The 21,442-nt window shown below is 47.0% G+C and overlaps 1 protein-coding gene across 9 annotated transcripts in view; it reads left to right on the plus strand.

Annotated features, from left to right (window-relative positions):
* Positions 1-20,835, plus strand: part of LOC147034428 (retinoic acid receptor RXR-alpha-B-like) — a 66,468-nt gene extending 45,633 nt beyond the window's left edge. For 5 of the 9 annotated variants that reach the window (XM_085883034.1, XM_085883063.1, XM_085883054.1 and 2 more), the window contains 9 exons: positions 6,066-6,292; positions 7,364-7,520; positions 7,650-7,925; positions 8,039-8,205; positions 8,326-8,455; positions 8,578-8,710; positions 15,675-15,766; positions 16,913-17,018; positions 18,246-20,835. In XM_085883034.1, the coding sequence (XP_085739160.1) occupies positions 6,113-6,292; positions 7,364-7,520; positions 7,650-7,925; positions 8,039-8,205; positions 8,326-8,455; positions 8,578-8,710; positions 15,675-15,766; positions 16,913-17,018; positions 18,246-18,393 (1,389 nt within the window). In that variant the 5' untranslated portion in view covers positions 6,066-6,112 and the 3' untranslated portion in view covers positions 18,394-20,835. Of the gene's footprint in view, positions 1-6,065; positions 6,293-7,363; positions 7,521-7,649; positions 7,926-8,017; positions 8,206-8,325; positions 8,456-8,577; positions 8,711-15,674; positions 15,767-16,912; positions 17,019-18,245 lie in introns of all 9 variants that reach the window. The other 4 variants (XM_085883007.1, XM_085883016.1, XM_085883025.1 and 1 more) reach the window with 4 other exon arrangements.
* The last annotated feature ends 607 nt before the right edge of the window (positions 20,836-21,442 follow it).

The raw sequence follows: 21,442 nt of genomic DNA on the forward strand, positions 1-21,442 counted from the left end.
TTACTCTCTGGAAAATCCTCTATCTCTCTTTGCTGATGACTCCACTCTCTGTCGTGACATCGCTCATCCTTCTGACAGGCAGCAGCCTCTTCCCTCTCCTCAGACTTTGACAAAATCACAAACTGGTCAAACACAATTTGGCTTATGTATCCATATTGTCCACCATTTCCATTCTCCCTTACCCTCATCGTTACCTGCATCCCTTGTTTGTCCATCTCTGTCAACTTTCTTCATCCTGATACTCATGTTTCCCCTTTCTCCTGCTGTTCCTTTTTTTTTTTTTGTATACCTTGGTCGAGGCTCGTATAAGAGCTAACACACAACTCACAGCGAGGAGGCATGAGACAAGAGGGGCGGGAGTGGAAGGGACAAAACAGTGGGGAACAGCACATTAGGTGAACTGTGGAAGGGAGAGGGATGGGGATGGGACGGGGAACATGGCGAAGAGAAGATGAACATTACAGGGACTTTCAGGAAGGAAAGCAGGAGAATTGAAGGAAGTGGGCTTGGGTGGATTATCGGGGGAAGAAAAGATCGAGGATTTGGATGGGGGAAGATAAGAGCTGGTGGTGAACAGCTGTTTTGAAAGCCTGGAGGGAAGAATGGGAAAGAATAGAGTGAGGAAGTTTATTCCAAAGGCGGGGAAAAAGAGGAATGAAAGAGTGAAGATGGGCAGTGATTCGTGATTTTGGTAGTTTTACCAGAAGGGGGTTGTTGGCGGACCTTGAGCGCCCTGTGGAAATGTGGTGGGGACAAATCGCAGAGAGAGCAGGGGGGGCAAGGCTGGAGAGGAGTCGGTAGAAGACAGAAAGACCACCGACCAACCTGCGGTGATTGAGTGAGAGGCCCAAAGACTCAGCTTCATTGCGGGAGATGCCGATGATCTTAAATGCCCTGGTTTCGACAGCGTGAAGCCGAGAAAGGTGGGAGGCAGGAGCACCGGCCCAGAGGGGAGAGCAGTACTCCATCAGGCTACGGACAAAAGCTTTGTAAGTGGTCAGGAGCTCAAGAGGGCCGAGGAAGGACTTTACACAACGGAGGATTCCCAGTCGGCGACTGGCTTTTGAGGCGAGGTTGGAAATGTGACTTTCCCAGGAAAGGTCATGGCAGATAGTGAGACCCAGAAGCTTGAAAGAAAAGACTTCTTCCAGAGGATTGTTGAGAAAGATTGTTGTGATTTTATCCAGATCTGCAGTGAGCGAAGAAGCTGCTGCTTGCCGGTCTGAGGGATGACAGATGGTACGGCAGAGGGTGGAGTCGTCGGCAAAGAGAAATAGAGGATTTTCCAGAGAGTCCGAGAGATCATTGATGAAAACCAGAAAAAGAACAGGGCCCAGAACGCTACCTTGAGGAACTCCAGCCCGCACAGGAAGAGGGGATGAAAGAACTCCATTTAGGGCCACACGTTGACTGCGACAGGAGAGGAAGTCTGCGAGCCATGAGTGGAGATGGCCGTGAATACCATGGGAAGAGAGTTTGGTGAGTAGGGCAGGGTGCCAGACTGTGTCAAAAGCACGTGATATGTCCAGGGATACGGCTCGGATTTCCTGTCTGGCATTGAGGACCTCCATCCATTGATGGGAGAGCAGAAGCAGCATATCCAGGGTAGAGTGACCTGGTCTGAAACCAAATTGATGATTGGAAATCAAGTCCCAATTTGGAAATCAAGTTATGTTGTGTCCCGATTTGTTCTGTTTAATCAATTAAACACGAGCCTAAACCATGTTAAAAAAAAAACAACACACAGACATTCGCGGCATTTTTCAGGAACATATCTCACATGAATAGCGGGTCCGACTGTGTATCATTTTCAGTTCCATCAATCGATGGTGAAGAATCACTTTAAAAATTCTCAGATCTACATCCAATCTTTAGCAAAATCTAATCAATCCTTCTTTTGCACACATCCAACCTTTCCACCAAGTTTCATTCAAATCCGGTCACAATGTTTTGAGTTATCTTTCTCAATGGCAAACAACCGGACAAACAAACAGGGATGAAAACATAACCTCGGTTCACCTTCGGTGGTGAAGGTAACAACAACAACAAAAAAAGATCCAGATCAATAAAATGGAGAAAAAGAGGCTCGTATGAGAGCTAACACACAGAACGTACAACAAGGGGGGCAGGAGACAAGAGGGGCGAGAGAGGGAAGGAAAAAACAGTGTGGAACAGAGACATGAGGAGATCTGTGTAAGGGAGAGGGATGGGGTGGGGTACACAGGGTAGACAAGATGGACACGACAGGGACTTTCAGGAAGGAAAGCAGGGAATTTGAAGGAGGTGGGTTTGGGGTGGATTAATGGGGGGAAGAAAAGATCATGGTTTTGGATGTATCTTTTTTTTTTTTGGTCGATTTTTTTGGACGACGATTTTGGTCGTCTAATCTGTATAAGAGATGGTGGTGAACGGCTGTTTTGAAGACCTGGAGGGAAGAGTGTGATTGAAGAGGGGAGGGGAAGGGCGTGGTCTTGGAAAGTACTACTATTTGTAGTCCTGTGAAAATGTTGATAATCTGTAGTCACAAAGTACCCTTTGTATTCTCGAAGTACCCTCGGTGAGATCTCTCCTTAAAAGAAAAAAAAGAAGAAAAAAAAATAACAACGAAAATTAACTCTGGTTGGCTTGTTTTGCGTTCCCATCTGAGACAATGACTGGTGATGCTCGGGACTCAGGTTAAAATCCCATATGCTGTACTAAATGTATTTATTAATTAAGTCTCCCCTAGATTATAGATGATCGTGGAGGCATATACCTGTTGTATGGTTTGTTTCTAAAAACAGTACCCCCAATTTTTAATGGCACCTCAAAGACTCTTAGAACCCTTGGGGTCCGAAACGACTATAAGGTCATGAATTTTTTTACCATTCCCTCGACTAATTATTGTCATGGTGAGTTTTATGGATAGATTGGAGATTGGGACACATTTTCTTAATTTACACTCTATCCTTCAATGTTGATGGTCAAGGTCATATGGCAGTCTGAAAAAAATATGGCCATCATTGGATCACGGGCTCATTGGAGCTCATCATTGGAGGCCATCATTGGAGCTCATCATTGGAGGCCTTCATTGGATCATGGGCTCATTGGAGCTCATCATTGGAGGCCATCATTGGAGCTCATCATTGGAGGCCTTCATTGGATCATGGGCTCATTGGAGCTCATCATTGGAGGCAATCATTGGATCACAGGCTCATTGGAGCTCATCATTGGAGGCCATCATTGGAGGCCATCATTGGATCATGGGCTCATTGGAGCTCATCATTGGAGGCCATCATTGGATCATGGGCTCATTGGAGCTCATCATTGGAGGCCATCATTGGATCACGGGCTCATTGGAGCTCATCATTTGAGGTCATCAGTGGATCACGAGCTCATTGCAGGCCATCGTTTGAGGCCAACATTGGATCATGGGCTCATTGGAGCTCATCGTTTGAGGCCATCATTGGATCACGGGCTCATTGGAGGCCATCATTTGAGGCCATCATTGGATCATCGGCGCCGGGGGAGGCTTACTCTTGGCGATCGCTTGTAATCGCAGATATCTAGTCGTCTCCCAAATTCCTTGTGGTTCTCATGATAGTACACTGATGTCCACCAATTCATTTTTCTTTTTGTACTTTATAAGTGCCATTATGAGCTTTATGTAAATCCATCCATTTGATCAATAAAATTTAACAACTGTTAATTTTTCAATATTCAGCCGAATGGCTAGAACAATCACCAAGGTCATAATTAGTCACAAACTTTGTATCAAAAGCATCGTGCTTATACTTATTACAGTGGTGATGGCTCTGTTTCTACCACATTGACTGTCAAATCAGCATATTCACTTGCCGAAGAAATGGCTTTGATCCCCAGTACCTTTTTACTTGTAACCGGCTCAAGTGCCAAAAGATTCCCGAAGATCAAAACCTTTGTTGAATTGGTTTCCAGTGTAGTGCTCATGGCAAATCACTGAATATAGAATGGCCATTGTAAGGCTTTATTTTATTTTCGTTTTTGTAGGTGGCATACCGACTACCCACTCATTACAGACCCCTGTCCCTCAAAAATGTGTCCAAAAGGAGAATCCTTTGTTTGGTTGAGTTACTGTAAGCCTTGAACTTCTGGGCCTTGCCATCAACCACATCCTCTCACTGTGTAGAACTTTCCAACCTGATCTCTGATGCTCCTTCATTGCCAGGTTCTTTGAACTTCTCGGCCTACAAAACCTTTGTCCACTGCTTTATTTCCTGCCCACCCTGCCTCCTTCCCCATATTGCACCCGTCTCTCCAATGTCTTATGGAATCCAAAGCTCCCAACATCATTAGCATCTTCTACTAGGAGGCTGAGATGTTGGGCTGACTGCCCTCTCATTGTAGACAGGTTGGTGGGCTCTTGTTTTCTATACCTCTCTTCTGATGTTACTCTTCCTACTCTTTCACTTATCTGCTCCTCCCAAGCTTCTCCCCCCTCCACCCCCACCCCCCCAACCACCTTCCCATCCCCCATGACACATGTGACACCCTCTTCATCTAACTTTCAAAACATAGCTTTACTGCTTACTTGCAATCCCATTCTTCCCTCCTGGGCCTTCTCATGCCACTTTTCACCCCTAATAGTAATCTTTTTATTTTACCTCTTGCTTACAGAGGTGTTACCCTCCCCCTCACCCACAAACTCTTTTTTCCTCGAGGGTATCCTCATTTCCCATTCATTCATCCAAATGTTTGTCCCGAGTCCACCTGTTTCTCCTTCCTGCTGTCAGTATGATCATCCTCTCCTCTATCGTTTTGCTTTTTCCAGTGGTTGAGACTTTGTTTCAAAATTATTTAAAACCTGTAACAACATAGCAATAATTACTCATTTTACCAAATAAATCCTCATCAGCAAGGAGCATTGATTCAACAACTTGCATCGCTCGAATGGTACTACCCATGCAGCAAAAACTAACTTTCGGGGGCATGGCTTATGAACACAAATCAAACTAGAGGGGGAGCACTCAGGAGAGTGCAAAACCTCTGCCGCCAATACTGCTGGGTCACTCAAGTGAACCTTATATCTTATTCATTAAATATGTCAACAGTGCTGAGTTATAGTTCTTTTCTCCAACATTTTTTTTGGGGGGGGGGTTGGGGGGGTTGGAAATCACCTAAAACATGTAAAAATGCAAAAAAAAAAAAATCGAAATTTTGTTGAAAAAAATGTTGCAAAAATTTTTTTCTCTAACAATTTTTTTTTTTGGGGGGGGTTGGAAATCACTTAAAACATGTAGAAATGCAAAAAAAAGTTTTTTCTTTTTTGGGAAGCGGGGTAACAATTTTTTTTGAGGCGGTTGGAAATCACTTAAAACATGTAAAAATGCAAAAAAAAAATTTTTTCTCAAACAATTTTTTTTGAGGGGGGTTGCAAAGCACTTAAAATATGTAGAAATGCAAAAAAAAATATTTTTTTCTCTATTTTTTGGGGGAGGGGTAACAATTTTTTGGGGTGGGGGGATTGGAAATCACTTAAAACATGTAGAAATGCAAAAAAAAAAAAATTATCTATTTTTTTGGGAGTGGGGGAAAAAAATATTGGAGGGGGGGTTGGAAATCACTTAAAACATGTAGAAATGCAAAAAAAAAATTTTTTTTCTCTAACAATTTTTTTTTTGGGGGGGGGGGACCAAGTCCAAAATTGAATGGCACGATCCTTGGACCACACCTAACCCCCCACCAAGTTTCGTCGAAATCCGTCGAGGAGTTTTTCCGTAATACTGTTCACAAACAAACAAACAAACAGAAAGGGGTGAAAACAGTAACCTCCATCCATCTTCGAAGATGGCGGAGGTTAATTAATTATCAATCACGTTAATGGAAGATTTTTTCAAGTTCACATTTTCAATCGCACAGTTAAACAATGTTTCATAATAGGAGCAGCACCTAAGATGATGTCAGTTGCACTTTAAGTTCATGAATTCTGCAATAGCTTCTTTGCTTGCTGGAAAACCAGGAGTTTGAAGAATCTCGTGCTGTTATGGATGTGATCATTTAATTTTTGGAGCATCTTGTAAAACTATGTTCCCCTTTTATGTCTCCAGACCTTGCGCTCTCCACATCCATCAGCACACAGTTGCCACATGCAGCTATGAGCTCACCCCCTCCCCTGTCCTTGGGAGCTCGCACGACCATGCCTTCACTGCCTTCCCCTCTCAACGGGCTTCCCTCTCCCTACTCGGTCATCAGCTCGTCAGGACTGGCATCCCCAGCACTTCCTGCTACACCTCAAGGACCCAGCCTTGCCTATGGGGCACTTGGAAATTCACAGGTCGGTTTAGATTTTGTCAGAACATGATTTCGCATTTGGTTGGTGTTGGCCTCAAGCTAATGCAGTCCGATAAGGAACTCGATGGTGCTTGGATTCAGTATTTTTACCATGAATTAGCTACCATTACCTAACCAAAGTTGTACACAATATGATATATAATGTGCTCGTTTGTTTCGAAAATAATTGTTAAGCAAAGGATTTGACATGAACTCCTGTGGTGTATGCTTGTACAAATGGCAAATAGCAGTCTCACCCAGTCTCTCTGGAAGGATTGTCAAACAAACCCACCAATCTATTTTCCGGGTTGACCACTGGAAAGAGGTTCAGTCTGTTGAACTGTGTCCTCACCATCAACCAAGACTGCTTCGAGACTGACCATATAACAAAACTGGCTTCCCAATCCAAAGCCAGCTGTAGAGTGTGCATCCTCCATCATTCTAAATCATTCCTTGGGAAATCAGAGGTACTAATAGTCTACAAGGCCTTTATACATTGCTCAATGGGCTAATGCCCCAGCATCACATCCGTATCTCCTGGATTTGATACAATTTAAAGCTCCCAACATTATAGGCATCTTTCACGATGAGGCCGAAGCACAAGGCCTGTTGCTGCCACATCACAGACACGTTGGTGACCTCTTTTTTTAACCACTTTTTCTCTGCTTAGTCCTCTGACCTTTCCCAGAGTCTCCAAAATGCATGTTTTTCCTATAACAACCTCCAAGTTAACTCACAAAATCCAGGCTCATCAACCAACTTAACTCATTTGTTCCGCTTTTCTCTCATTTGTGGAACTGCCTTCCAGAGACTGTTCCGGCCAGGGGGTTCAAGCAAGCAACGCACAGCCATCTCGTTGCCTACCCCTGATCTTTCCTACTCCCATTAAACCTACCTAACCTAACCCTCTTACTTGTAGGTTACTGTGTTTCCACCCGTCCTTTCCTGATCTTTCTCTTGCTTGCGATGTTCAACTGTGGGCCCCATCTTCAGAACATTGCCCTTTTACCCTCTGTTTCCTCGCTCTAACATGAGCCGAGATTTTGTACATCAATAAGTGCACGTGTTTTTGCAGCTTCACATAAGTCAAGCGGTCATGAATCCTGTGAGCAGTTCTGATGATGTGAAACCACCCCTGGGTCTCAATGGAGTGGGAAAGTCACCAACATCTGGGCACCCCCTACCTTCGCTGTCAAAGCACATCTGTTCCATCTGCGGCGACCGCTCTTCTGGTCAGTTCAGGGCTTTGGCACTGCCATGCTGTGTCCCATCTCTTTGCACTAATGACAGCACCTTGCAGTTATTGGACAGATCATTAGTGAGCTTATTAACATGCCCCACGTTCTCCATTTGTTTCGTAGGAAAGCATTACGGTGTACACAGTTGTGAAGGCTGCAAAGGGTTTTTCAAGCGCACAGTTCGTAAGGACCTCACGTATACGTGTCGTGACACGCGTGACTGCCTCATTGACAAGCGCCAACGTAACCGTTGTCAGTACTGCCGTTACCAGAAGTGCCTGGCGATGGGGATGAAGCGGGAAGGCAAGATGTCGTCTAATCACTGCCGTGGCTTTTTTTGTGAATTTTTTTCCTGCTCTGCAGTTTACACACTTGTCCACCGATTCAGTTTGATCACATGTGTGTGTTTGTCTTCAGACTTTCTTCCCACACCCCCAGCCTCTACATACGCAGCTGATACATATATCTGTCCCTATTTTGCTGACCCTTAGCCTTATTGCATGTGTGCACAGCTGTGCAAGAAGAGCGACAACGCTGCAAGGAGAAAGAAGAAGGAGAGGTAGAGTCCAGTGGTGGTAGTGAGGACATGCCAGTAGATAAGGTCCTTGAAGCAGAGCTTGCTGTGGAGCCAAAAACTGAGACTTATGTTGAAGTGGGCGTCTCGTCTGATGGATCCTCAGTACGTAGCATTGTTTTATTTATCTTACTGTTAGAATTTGACTTCCCACTTTGCTTTCTATTTTGGAACTGGTACAAAGATTTCAAACTTCTTATAATCGGATCCCACTTCTTCCCACAGCCCAATGATCCAGTCACCAATATCTGCCAAGCAGCCGATAAGCAACTGTTCACACTGGTCGAATGGGCCAAAAGGATCCCACACTTCTCAGAGCTCCCATTAGACGACCAGGTCATACTGCTGCGAGCCGGTACGTTGCTTTGGTTACCTTGATCTCCCTCAGAGTGCAGTGAGGGATGCAGCATTACGCCTCGTGGGTGTGACGTGCCGTTTGACGTGGTGCAATTCTGTTTCCACGGGGTGTGGAGCTAGGCTGGAATGAGCTGTTGATCGCATCATTCTCTCATCGTTCCATCGCCGTCAAGGATGGAATCTTGCTTTCCACGGGCTTGCACGTGCATCGCAGTAGCGCTCACAGTGCAGGTGTTGGTTCCATATTTGACAGGTTTGTCCAGCTTCATCGCATGGTTCAGCACTGTTACATTTTGTTTTAATTCAAGATTTCTGCAAAAGCTTTCCTCATTTATAAATTGTCTTGAGATATACCTGGGTTCTTCCCTTGATTGTTTTTTTTTTAATGGAATGGTTATTGGGATGTGGGGTAGGAAACCAAATTTCCAGCCTGGGAAATGAGTTTTTCACTTTAATTATAACTAGCAGATAGATATACCTGTCAGATATGGGTTGGGGAATAGTGTGGGAGGGGGGAAGGTAGTGTGGGGTAGATAAGCTCATTCTGGAGTGCATATGATGTACTTTACCATATATAAGGTCATTAGTTGGGGAGGACTTGGTGAATTGTACGTGTTGTGATAGATAATCTCATTCTAGGGGGTGAATTGTGCACATTAAGAAACATATGCTCACAACAACAAAAATAGCAATCCCGTGACATATTGGCAATGGAGGTACCACCCAACAGGATGCTGTGACATTGAGCCCTTTGAAAAAGGTCAACTTTTGACTGGAGAACTTGTAAATAAATTTGGATAGTGATGCACTAATTGTAAGACATTGTTAATTATGTCTACCAAGTTTGGTGACAATGCACGAAGTGTTCAGAGAGGAGATATGAACTAAAAGATACACAGACAGACACCATCCTTTTATTTGTATGGATGTTGTTTCACTCACCAGACATTTTTTTTACATTTTATCTGCTTTGCTTTGCGGTTGGTCCAGGAGAGGTCGTGACTGATGGTGCGGTTTGGAAGTTCAAGAGACTGAAGAGACTGAACTTCTCCCAGTGGGCTAACCATGGAAATATATAGATGTTTGTTTGATCAGTCCAGAGCCACAGGGTGAGACTGAGATTTGTCAGGACTTAAAGAATGTTCCATTACTTGATCAGGAGAGTGATGTAGCTGCTTTTAGCCCATTGGTATGATCGGGTTGCTGTACAACATAATGTGGAGCTGTCTGCAAAAAAGAAGACGTTCCAGAGCATCGGAGAGGTTGGCCTTTGTGAAAAGCCATATTCTGTATCGATAGGATTGCTCCCGTACAATAGGCCGAGAGATATGGGCTTTGACAACAATATTGTCAGTGGAGCCAAAAGGGGCAGAGGAGGAACAAGAGAGATTGCATATGTAGTCATTACCAGGTCCAGGAGGGAGGAAGTCTCGGTTGCAGAAATTGTGTCGGACACAGTCGCAGAAAGCTTTGGCTGCACTGCCACGGCTGGTTGTTACAGAACTGACACCCAGGCAGTTAGCAGGGGGGCAGTTGAAATCAGCGCAGATGAAGAACAGAGTTGGGAAGGATGGATATAAGTTGATCATGTCAGAAGAAATACGGATAGTTCCTCTTTACATCTCTTTTTGGGGTATCATCATCATTGGGTGGATTTTATACCACACAGGCAAACATTAGGTAGTTGCAGAGAGGTACGTTGCCTTCAGAAAGTATTCACACCCCTCGACATTTGTCCCATTTTGTTGCCTAACAGCCTGAATTTAAAATGGATTATATTTAAATTTTTTGACACCGATCTCCACAAATTACCCCATAATGATAAAGTGAAAACATGTTTTTAGAATTTTTTTTTACAAATTAATTTAAAATGAAAAGTTGAAATGTCTTGCGTCAAATAAGTATCCAACCTCTTTCCTATGACACTCCAAATTGAGCTCAAATGCATCCAATTTCCTTTGATCATCCTTGAGATGTCTCCACAACTTGATTGGAGTCCACCGATGGCCATTTCAATTGATTGGACACGATTTAGAAAGAAACACACCTTTCTACATGATGTCCCACAGTTGACAGTGCATGTAAGAGCAGAAACTCCACCATGAAGTCCAAGGAACTGTCCGTAGAACTTCGAGATAGAATTGTGAGGAGGCATAGATTTGGGGAAGGGTATAAAACGATTGCTCGAGTGTTGAAAGTTCCCAAAAGCACAGTGAGCTTCATCATTAGAAAATGGAAATAATATGGAACTACCCAGACTCTTCCGACACTGGCCGTCCGACCAAACTGAGCAACTAGGCAAGGACCACTTGGTCAGGGAGGGAGATGACCAATAACCACTCTGACAAAACTAGAGTTCCTTGGCTGAGATGGGAGAACCTGCTGGAAAGACAACAATCTCTGCAGCACTTCACAAATCTAAGCTTTATGGGAGATTGACCAGACAGAATCCACTCCTGAGAAAAAGGCACATGACATCACACCTGGAGTTTGCAAAAAGGTATGAGAAAGACTCTGAGAGCATGAGGCAAAAGATTCTGTGGTCTGATGAGATTAACAATTGAACTCTTTCACCTAAATGCAAAGTGCTCGTCCAGTGGAAACCAAGCACAGCTCATCACCCATCGAACACCATCCCTACTATGAAGCATGGTGGTGGTAGCATCATGCTTTGGGGATGTTTTTCAGCAGCAGGACTGGGAGACTTGTAAGGATAGAGGGAACAATGAATGGAGCCAAATACAGGCAAATCCTTGAGGAGAACCTGCTTCAGAGCGCAAAACACCTTAGACTGCGGCGAAGATTGATGTTCCAGTACGATAATAACTCCAAGCATACAGCCAAGGCAACACTGGGATGGCTTCAGAACAAGAACGTGAAAGTCCTTGAGTGGCCCAGCCAAATCCCAGACTTGAATCCCATTGAGAATCTGTGGAAAGACTTGAAGATTGCTGTTCATCGACACTCCTCATCCAACTTGACAGAGCTTGGACAAATCTGCAAGGAGGAATGGGAGAAAACACCCAAATCTAGATGTGCAAAGCTCATACAGATATAACCAAGACTCAAAGCTGTAATCACTGCCAAAGGAGCTTCAACAAAGTATTGGCTCAGGGGGTTGAATACTTAACACAAGACATTTCAGCTTTTCGTTATTAATGAACTTGTAAAAATTTCTAAAAACATGTTTTCACTTTATCATTACGGCGTAATTTGTTTAGATCGGTGATAAAAAATGAAAATTCAATCCATTTTATATTCAGGCTGAAGCACAGTAAAATGTGACAAAAGTCAAGGGGTGTGAATACTTTCTGAAGTGTTGGCTGTGGGGCACGCAGTGTTAGCTGTGGGGCACGCAGTGTTGGCTGTGGGGCACGCAGTGTTAGCTGTGGGGCACGCAGTGTTAGCTGTGGGGCACGCAGTGTTGGCTGTGGGGCACGCAGTGTGGGCTGTGGGGCACATAGTGTTAGCTGTGGGTGCGCAGTGTTGGCTGTGGGTGCGCAGTGTTGGCTGTGGGGCACGCAGTGTGGGCTGTGGGGCACGCAGTGTTAGCTGTGGGGCACGCAGTGTTGGCTGTGGGTGCGCAGTGTTGGCTGTGGGTGCGCAGTGTTGGCTGTGGGGCACGCAGTGTTAGCTGTGGGGCACGCAGTGTTAGCTGTGGGGCACACAGTGTTAACTGTGGGGCACGCAGTGTTGGCTGTGGGGCACGCAGTGTTAGCTGTGGGGCACGCAGTGTTAGCTGTGGGGCACGCAGTGTTAGCTGTGGGGCACGCAGTGTTAGCTGTGGGGCACGCAGTGTTAGCTGTGGGGCACGCAGTGTTAGCTGTGGGGCACGCAGTGTTAGCTGTGGGGCACGCAGTGTTGGCTGTGGGGCACGCAGTGTTAGCTGTGGGGCACGCAGTGTTAGCTGTGGGGCACGCAGTGTTAGCTGTGGGGCACGCAGTGTTGGCTGTGGGGCACGCAGTGTTGGCTGTGGGGCACGCAGTGTTGGCTGTGGGTGCACTGTGTTGGCTGTGGGGCACGCAATGTTGGCTGTGGGGCATGCAGTGTGGGCTGTGGGGCGCGCAGTCTGGGCTGTGGGGCACGCAGTGTGGGCTGTGGGGCATGCAGTGTGGGCAGTGGGGCACGCAGTGTGGGCTGTGGGGCACGCAGTGTTAGCTGTGGGGCACGCAGTGTTAGCTGTGGGGCACGCAGTGTTAGCTGTGGGCACGCAGTGTTGGCTGTGGGTGCACAGTGTTGGCTGTGGGGCACGCAGTGTGGGCTGTGGGGCACGCAGTGTTAGCTGTGGGGCACGCAGTGTTGGCTGTGGGTGCACTGTGTTGACTGTGGGGCACGCAGTGTTGGCTGTGGGGCACGCAGTGTGGGCTGTGGGGCACGCAGTGTGGGCTGTGGGGCACGCAGTGTGGGCTGTGGGGCACGCAGTGTGGGCTGTGGGGCACGCAGTGTGGGCTGTGGGGCACGCAGTGTTAGCTGTGGGGCACGCAGTGTTGGCTGTGGGGCACGCAGTGTTAGCTGTGGGGCACGCAGTGTTAGCTGTGGGGCACGCAGTGTTAGCTGTGGGGCACGCAGTGTTAGCTGTGGGGCACACAGTGTTAGCTGTGGGGCACGCAGTGTTGGCTGTGGGGCACGCAGTGGTAGCTGTGGGGCACGCAGTGTTAGCTGTGGGGCGCACAGTGTTAACTGTGGGGCACGCAGTGTTGGCTGTGGGGCACGCAGTGTTGGCTGTGGGGCACGCAGTGGTAGCTGTGGGGCACGCAGTGTTAGCTGTGGGGCGCACAGTGTTAACTGTGGGGCACGCAGTGTTGGCTGTGGGGCACGCAGTGTTGGCTGTGGGGCACGCAGTGTTAGCTGTGGGGCACGCAGTGTTAGCTGTGGGGCACGCAGTGTTAGCTGTGGGGCACGCAGTGTTAACTGTGGCGCACGCAGTGTTGGCTGTGGGTGCACTGTGTTGGCTGTGGGGCACGCAGTGTTAGCTGTGGGGCACGCAGTGTTGGCTGTGGGGCACGCAGTGTTGGCTGTGGGGCACGCAGTGTTGGCTGTGGGGCATGCAGTGTTAGCTGTGGGGCACGCAGTGTTGGCTGTGGGGCACGCAGTGTGGGCTGTGGGGCACGCAGTGTTAGCTGTGGGGCACGCAGTGTTAGCTGTGGGGCACGCAGTGTTAACTGTGGCGCACGCAGTGTTGGCTGTGGGTGCACTGTGTTGGCTGTGGGGCACGCAGTGTTAGCTGTGGGGCACGCAGTGTTGGCTGTGGGGCACGCAGTGTTGGCTGTGGGGCACGCAGTGTTGGCTGTGGGGCATGCAGTGTTAGCTGTGGGGCACGCAGTGTTGGCTGTGGGGCACGCAGTGTTGGCTGTGGGGCACGCAGTGTTGGCTGTGGGGCACGCAGTGTTGGCTGTGGGTGCACTGTGTTGGCTGTGGGGCACGCAGTGTTAGCTGTGGGGCACGCAGTGTTGGCTGTGGGGCACGCAGTGTTGGCTGTGGGGCACGCAGTGTTGGCTGTGGGGCACGCAGTGTTGGCTGTGGGGCACGCAGTGTTAGCTGTGGGACACGCAGTGTTAGCTGTGGGGCACACAGTGTTGGCTGTGGGGCACGCAGTGTTGGCTGTGGGGCACGCAGTGTTGGCTGTGGGGCACGCAGTGTTGGCTGTGGGGCACGCAGTGTTGGCTGTGGGGGCACGCAGTGTGGGCTGTGGGGCGCGCAGTGTGGGCTGTGGGGCGCGCAGTGTGGGCTGTGGGGCACGCAGTGTGGGCTGTAGGGCACGCAGTGTGGACTGTAGGGCACGCAGTGTGGACTGTGGGGCACGCAGTGTGGGCTGTGGTGCCAGCAGTGTTAGCTGTGGGGCACACAGTGTTAGCTGTGGGGCACGCAGTGTTAACTGTGGGGCATGCAGTGTTGGCTGTGGGTGCACTGTGTTGGCTGTGGGGCACGCAGTGTTGGCTGTGGGGCATGCAGTGTGGGCTGTGGGGCGCGCAGTGTGGGCTGTGGGGCACGCAGTGTGGGCTGTGGGGCACGCAGTGTGGGCTGTGGGGCACGCAGTGTGGGCTGTGGGGCACGCAGTGTGGGCTGTGGGGCACACAGTGTGGGCTGTGGGGCGCGCAGTGTGGGCTGTGGGGCACGCAGTGTGGGCTGTGGGGCACGCAGTGTGGGCTGTGGGGCACGCAGTGTGGAATATTGCGACACACAGTGTGGGTCAGTGAATACAGACATTGTGACAAGGTTGAAAAGAAGGGTTATTCAAAGCAAGAAGGAAAGTATTGATATCACATTGGGATGACGGTGCACAGTGAGCAGGGCCTGCCAGTTATCCAGAATTGGAATGGAACACGTGTGAAGGAGACGGGGTCCGGCCATGAGATATATGCCCATGAGACGTTTGTCTCGGGGAGTGAAAGTAGATGAATAGTTTCAAAAAGTAATTTATAAGTTTTGAAAGTAAGGAGCAAATTACTTCTTCGGGTGAGATAGAAAGGATGTGGTACTGAGAAGGAAGAGGATAAAGAATGAGCGAAGGAAGGAGTAACAAGCAGAATGAGTTTTTATGTGAAATGTTTTTTTTTTTTCTATTTGAGAAGAAAGTGGAGACTTGTAAGAGAACAGAATCGTGAGAAGAGGACCTCATTTACAGAAGAGAGATGACATGTCAGGCCGAAGTCAAACAGCAATCTGGTCTACCTGAGGCCTAGACAAGCAAAATCTCGAATTTGACACGACAGGACAAAGTACATACAGATAAGACATGGGAAAGGATTCACAAGACAACATGGATGGACAGTACAGACCCATTCCGGAATTCTTCGCTTTTGAAGTGATCTTCACGAAGCAGGGAAGTCTCGTTTGAACACACATAATCTGTTAACCGAATAGTTTATAATGAATGTTTCTTTTGAGATTGCATACTCTTGAAAGACATGTTCGATCACGGTTTTGTAGTCCAATTCATTTCATTTAGTCTGCGCATCCCTTGTCTTGAACTTGGTTTGTTATGGAGAAAAGTAAAAGCAGGAAGCGGAATGCCACCCACTGTTTGTATTTATGTAATATGTATATGGCCCATTTCCCTTGGTGCTGGAACGTGCTGCAAAAGGGCTTCCGGTTCATTGGATTATTCTCTCTCACGTACATCAAACACCTATTCGTATATTGTTGGTAGACTCCATTTTATACAGTGAGATTAAGTTGTGTGATTATGCCTGAAAGTCAAAATAATTTATTTGCAGGGTTTTAACAGAGCTGGTGTCCAAGATGCGCGACATGCAGATGGACAAAACTGAACTGGGCTGCCTCCGTGCCATTGTCCTCTTCAACCCCGGTGGGAAACATTATGACGTCGCAACTCGTTTGCCATGAGGCTGCAATCACAATGTCTGCTTGCATTAGTTTCTTCAAAGGGAATGTCTAATGTGCCTCCCCATGGAATGGATTGTCTGAAACCCAAAAGAATCCAAAGATATTTTTACCCCATCATGGTACATCCTCATGCAAACACCGCCAGCAGCAGGTTTATCAGGAATCGGTGGTGATGTGACTTGTGACACACATAAATGGGAACCTTCGAGGGAATGCAGGTGAAATACATGGAAGATGGCAGTTGTCCAGTGTGACACGGTTGTGAGTTTGTGGCACAGTAGTTGTGTGAATGTAAACTGTGCACATGTGAAACCACCCTGGTTTGCATGCACTGCAGCCGCCTTATGCATTGCAGTCCGAACTCGTACGACCCGCTCCAGATTTTAATGTGGCAGCAAGCAAACAGATACCAACCCAAAAGGACAAGGGAAAAAGTCGGTCCTCAATCAGGCTACATACAAACCTAACCATATGAGCTCCTGTAAAATGCACCACCGACAGTCCCGACTGCCCCCTCCCTCCCCTCCTGAAGCATGGTGAGGCATTGCTGCCCCAAAATCTGCTACCCCGCCCTGAGTCACCCACCACACAACGCCTACTTGCACTGCCCATATGAAAGGAGGGGGGATGGGTGGGGGATCGCTTCTGGATCGGCGATATGTATGAGAGCTTAGGGTAGGTTAGTTAGGCCCCGTCAGTCTGTGCTGAGCAGCTGCTGTGCCACGTACTTCATATCTTGAACTCCTCAAACATAGTTTGCTGTGGAATTGTGCAGCACACCTTCCCAAATCTTTTCATTTTACGTTGTCACTTTCACACCGGTCGGCTCTGCTATTCCACAAGGCAGTGTGTAGGTTCCTGTCACATCCAAATATTCACGAGTTTTTCCAAAATAGGGTTTTTGGTTGTAAAACCAACTTCAAGCATCATTAATTTCTTATTGATTAAAACAAATTTCTAAGTTTATGTGATAGATTTGGATTAATATTATGTTCCCGATTTGTATTTTGTGAAGGCAAAGTTGAGCTCATTATGGGTAAACTTTCCCTTCAACTTTATCGATGATACTTTAGTCCAGTTTTGACCAATCAATGCCTTTTGTATCCAGATGCCAAAGGCTTATCCAACTCTGGTGAAGTGGAGGCCCTCAGGGAGAAGGTGTATGCTTCACTGGAGGCCTATTGCAAACAGAAATACCCAGAACAACCTGGCAGGTGATGGAACCCATCCCTCACTTCTTCCCTCTTGCTCTTAGTCATCACACACCTCATTTCCACTCTTAGTTCCATGCCTACTCCTTCACTCTCTTCCTCTCTCGCTTCATCTTTCTGGCTCTTCGTCCCTCGCTCCATCCCTCCGGCTCTTCGTCCCTCGCTCCATCCTTCCGGCTCTTCGGCCCTCGCTCCATCCCTCCGGCTCTTTGTCCCTCGCTCCATCCCTCCGGCTCTTCGTCCCTCACTCATAAGGAAAAGCAGAGGGAGCAAGATGTGTCTTCAGTCAAGAATGCGAGATTATTCTTTACAACCATACAAAAATTCAGAGCACCCAGCTACGTAGTTTGACAGAAACACCAAAATGCTGAACTCGCATCCAATGCAGGACGACACATCGGCCTCAATCCATACATTGGCTCATTGAAGTACAGTGCCGCTATTATTCGCCGAGATGTCCTACGATCAACGAAATCCGATGGTGCTGCTGTCCAAAAGGCAGAAAACATTTCTTAATTTCTTGAGAGGTAAGAAACGTTTCTGCTGTTTTGTTGGTGTTTCTGGTAAGGAATTTTGAAGGATGTAGTTGGTGAGAAAACAGGACAAGTCACCGTAATGCAAATAAAATAGCCTGGCGGGACAACAAAATATTAGGTTAGGCCAAAAATTGCATACTTTGCTCGAAGTAAACTAATTTGCTCAACAAAGATTGTGAGCCCAGTTTCGCTCTCATGCCTGCAACAACTAAAACAAAAGATGCCTCGGTGGCCATCGCTTTTCTTCTCGACCGAACCCTTCCCGTTTGTTAGCATTGTATCACCTCGCAAACTTGGAATGGCTCTTTCTACATCATGCTGCACACATCTACAGTGTACTCAACACGGACTATACACCAGACAGAAGTAATTGATAATGCTAGTTTGATAGCCGCTTACCTATTGTTAGAGCATCCTCGCCACCAATCCCCAGCTTCAAACTTGGTAGGAGAGCGTTTTCTCAGCCTTCACTTCATCCTTCCTGCTCTTCATCCTTCCTGCTCTTCACCCTTTGCTCCATCCTCTCATTGTGTGTAATGGTGACGTGGTGTCATATTCTCATTAATTTGTCGATCCTATAACTGTTACCTTGCGCCACGGGTCCTGCCCTTTGTGCTGTGGGTGAAAATGTGGGAGCAAATGCTGCTTGTTGTGAATACGCTTGTTGACTGTCACTCCTTGGTTCCTTATGCAGATTTGCCAAGCTGCTATTGCGGTTACCTGCTCTGCGCTCCATTGGCCTAAAATGCCTGGAACACCTGTTTTTCTTCAAGCTAATTGGGGACACACCGATCGACACTTTCCTCATGGAGATGTTAGAAGCTCCGAACCAGCTTACCTGAACCTTCCGTGTGGACATGTTGAAACACAAACCAGTAACCATTGCTGGCTCTCGTTTTCTTCCAATTGTTTTCTTCCTTTTACCATGCCTACGGACCCACCTGTAAACCACATGGTTTGATGAAGCTTTTGGGTGACTTCTTGCGCATTGCCGAGAAGAACGGGCTTCCCAAGCCCTCTCGAGCCCCTTGTGATGGAAAGTTGGGGGGGGGGAGGGGTCTGGTTTTGAGGGTTGGGTGAAGTGGGGGAAATTGTTATGTGGAAGGAGTTTTACTAGAATGGGTCAAGGGAGGCTGTGGGGTGGGTGATTTAAAGCCATTTGATATGGTGCACACGCTAAAAAGTATTTTTGTATAAAATGTAATTATCGATGCTTTTATGTCTCGGCTCAGGCTGTATGTGCTAGCGCTTTATGCTTTTGGAAAACAAGTGCTTGCGATGGAGCCTTCTCCTCCTCGTTAACGATTCAAACTCTTCTTCTCCTTTTCCCAGTTTTTCTCTTCCTCCTCTAACTCCTGCTTTTCTCCTTCCTTCCGATGTTAATGTGCAGTGCACAATGTAGTGCACGAAACAGGAAAAGATCAGCCATAACCCCGTAGCCCAGGCATCAAACAGATCATCTTTCTGCATCACCATACTCAGGTCTGCCATCGTACATGTGCAGCTTTTTAATGGGGTTTCTGCTTGTTTTCTTCTTTTTTTTGCTGCTACCCTCGTCTATAGGTTAAGCACGGCTTTCCAACCTGACAAACCTTTAGTATTGTTTTCCTTATTCGGCGGTGCCAAAGAAGTACGCTTTAGAGCATAGGTTTCCAAACTGTGGTGTGCAAGCTGCCAGTGACATGCCAAAGCAGTTTGTGTGTGTTCATTTGTTTTTGGGAATCTGTGCATGCATTCTTCCTTGTACCTCTTTATTACGAGGAGCGTTCAAAAATTATAGGAATGGGATACTCAAAATAGTCCAAGACCTGCCAACTTTGGCATAAAATATTTTTCAACATCGTGTCCCTTGACTTCAATGTACCTACTCCATCCCTTCAAACTGCCTATGCCAATAAAACAGAAGTTTCCGGATTGCTCCTTCAGCCACATCTCAGTTGCTTTGGTCAATCCTTCGTTTCCAGCGACCGTGCGTTGAAAAACATGGAAACGGATCACTGTGGCGAAGTCCGAGCTGTACGGTGGGTTCATTTGCTCGAAGCACCAGTCACAGATGGTGGTCCACGCAACGTAGCCCTTGTGTACAGGAGCACACCTTTGGGTCAACATCTCTCGGCGTTTTTTCTTGATGGGCTGCTGCAATTTTTGCATGAAGTTGGCATTATATTTCTTCGTGATTTTGGTTTTGTGAGGCAAGTGGTCAATCACCCCGCTTCCCTTGGCATCTCAGAAATTCGAGGCCATGATCTTGCCGGCTAAGGGTGAGTTGTGAAACATCTTGGGTGGCAGTGATCCCTTTGGGCTTTCATTGGAGAGATTCCAATTTGGATTCTGCATCTCGGTGGTGAAGCCACATTTCATCACCAGGATCGTTCGTCAGCTCAATACGTTTTCAACAATTCGAGAAGCTCGCAATTATTCCAGCCGTTTTTGTCGAGCATGAGCGTCGAGGTTTCAGGAGATCCATCTTGCTGAGATATTGGTCTTTAGATGGTGGTGAAAATGGCACATTTAGAAATTCCAGGTTCTGTGAATATTTTGGTGATCTCATTGCTGCGAGGCATGGTGTCATCTCCGTGAGTAACTAAATCGGAGTAACATTTTTCTGTGTCAGTCGCATCTGCTGGTCATCCTGACATGAGGTCATCTTCAAGGGACTTGGGTTCACCGTGAAAGTAAGCAACCCATTTGGCAAATGAGGGCTCACCTTCATCAAATGATGGCTCACTTTCACCATGCACAGCTATCACACGTCCATGGATTAATTTGGTGCTGGAACCGCTCGCTGGCCGGCATAAAAATCCACTCAAACCTCGAAGCTCAATTTTAGTAAGATCCATAATTGTATGGCATAGCATCCTTCTCGAATATATTCTATACGACAAACGCAAAATGAATGTAAATATAATGGTGTGTATCAAGCACATCTGTTCGTTTATAATGAGCAAACAACTGTGGCTGTTGGAGTGCGAATGAATGACCCGTTCCTAGAACATTTTGAACGCCCTTGTACTTGTAGAACCATGAGGCAACTGTCGTAGAATATCGCATGTGCAAAACCAGTTATGATTTGTTATGGCTTCTGCCCTGTGTTACGACAAGTGTGTGCACTGATTTTACCAGTTAATAGTTTTGAATATAATTTTGAAATCTCGACTGGATAGGTGGCTGAGTTTGGGTTCCTTGAAAAGAAAACGTACTTGGATGGAACAAGGGCCTGCTCATAAATCGGACCCCAGTACTCATGTCATTGGAAAAAAATAAAAGCCATGATGCTTCTGGCAGCTCTGATAAGCTTCATATTACAACAATCAATGGTCTTGCGAGATTATAAGACCATGTGATCCTCAGCTATTTAGTGGTTGGATTTATGTGGAAGTCGTGAAGAAGGTGGACCAGTCTGTCATTGCACATTTTGCTGTGAATTATTATCCACTCATTCTGTGAAACCTCCTCTTCCACATCTATAGACAAAGTACAGCTCTTTGAAAGACAAGCCTTTGGATTTTGTTGAAAGAAAACCAAGTCGGTCCCAAGACGAAGAAAACAATTCCCATTCAGTGGTGCTAACGATTAGGCCTTGGAAGTCCGACAAAGCAAGCTTAATGATTGCTCAAACTGGGAACACGCACAATAGGTGAAACCCGTCAGGTGCATCAAGACCATAGATTCACGGAGATGAAGCTCGAAAATGGCTCGACCTTATTCCTTCATCCGACGAAACGCTATCAAGAGGAGAGGAAAGAAAAAAATTTTCATTGAGAGTGTCAAGGACGGCAAGTTCTTTCCGTTACAATTTGCGAAGCACGCAATTGCAACTGATTTTGCTCAATCGCTTACACGTGTCAAATTTCAAACTGGGTGTGACAAGGAGGAGGTCGTGCTTGTGAA

The sequence above is a fragment of the Eptatretus burgeri genome, chromosome 1 (assembly GCF_056783735.1).
Source record: "Eptatretus burgeri isolate ZD-2024b chromosome 1, Ebu_testis_v1, whole genome shotgun sequence".
Classification (NCBI taxonomy): Eukaryota; Metazoa; Chordata; class Myxini; order Myxiniformes; family Myxinidae; genus Eptatretus; species Eptatretus burgeri.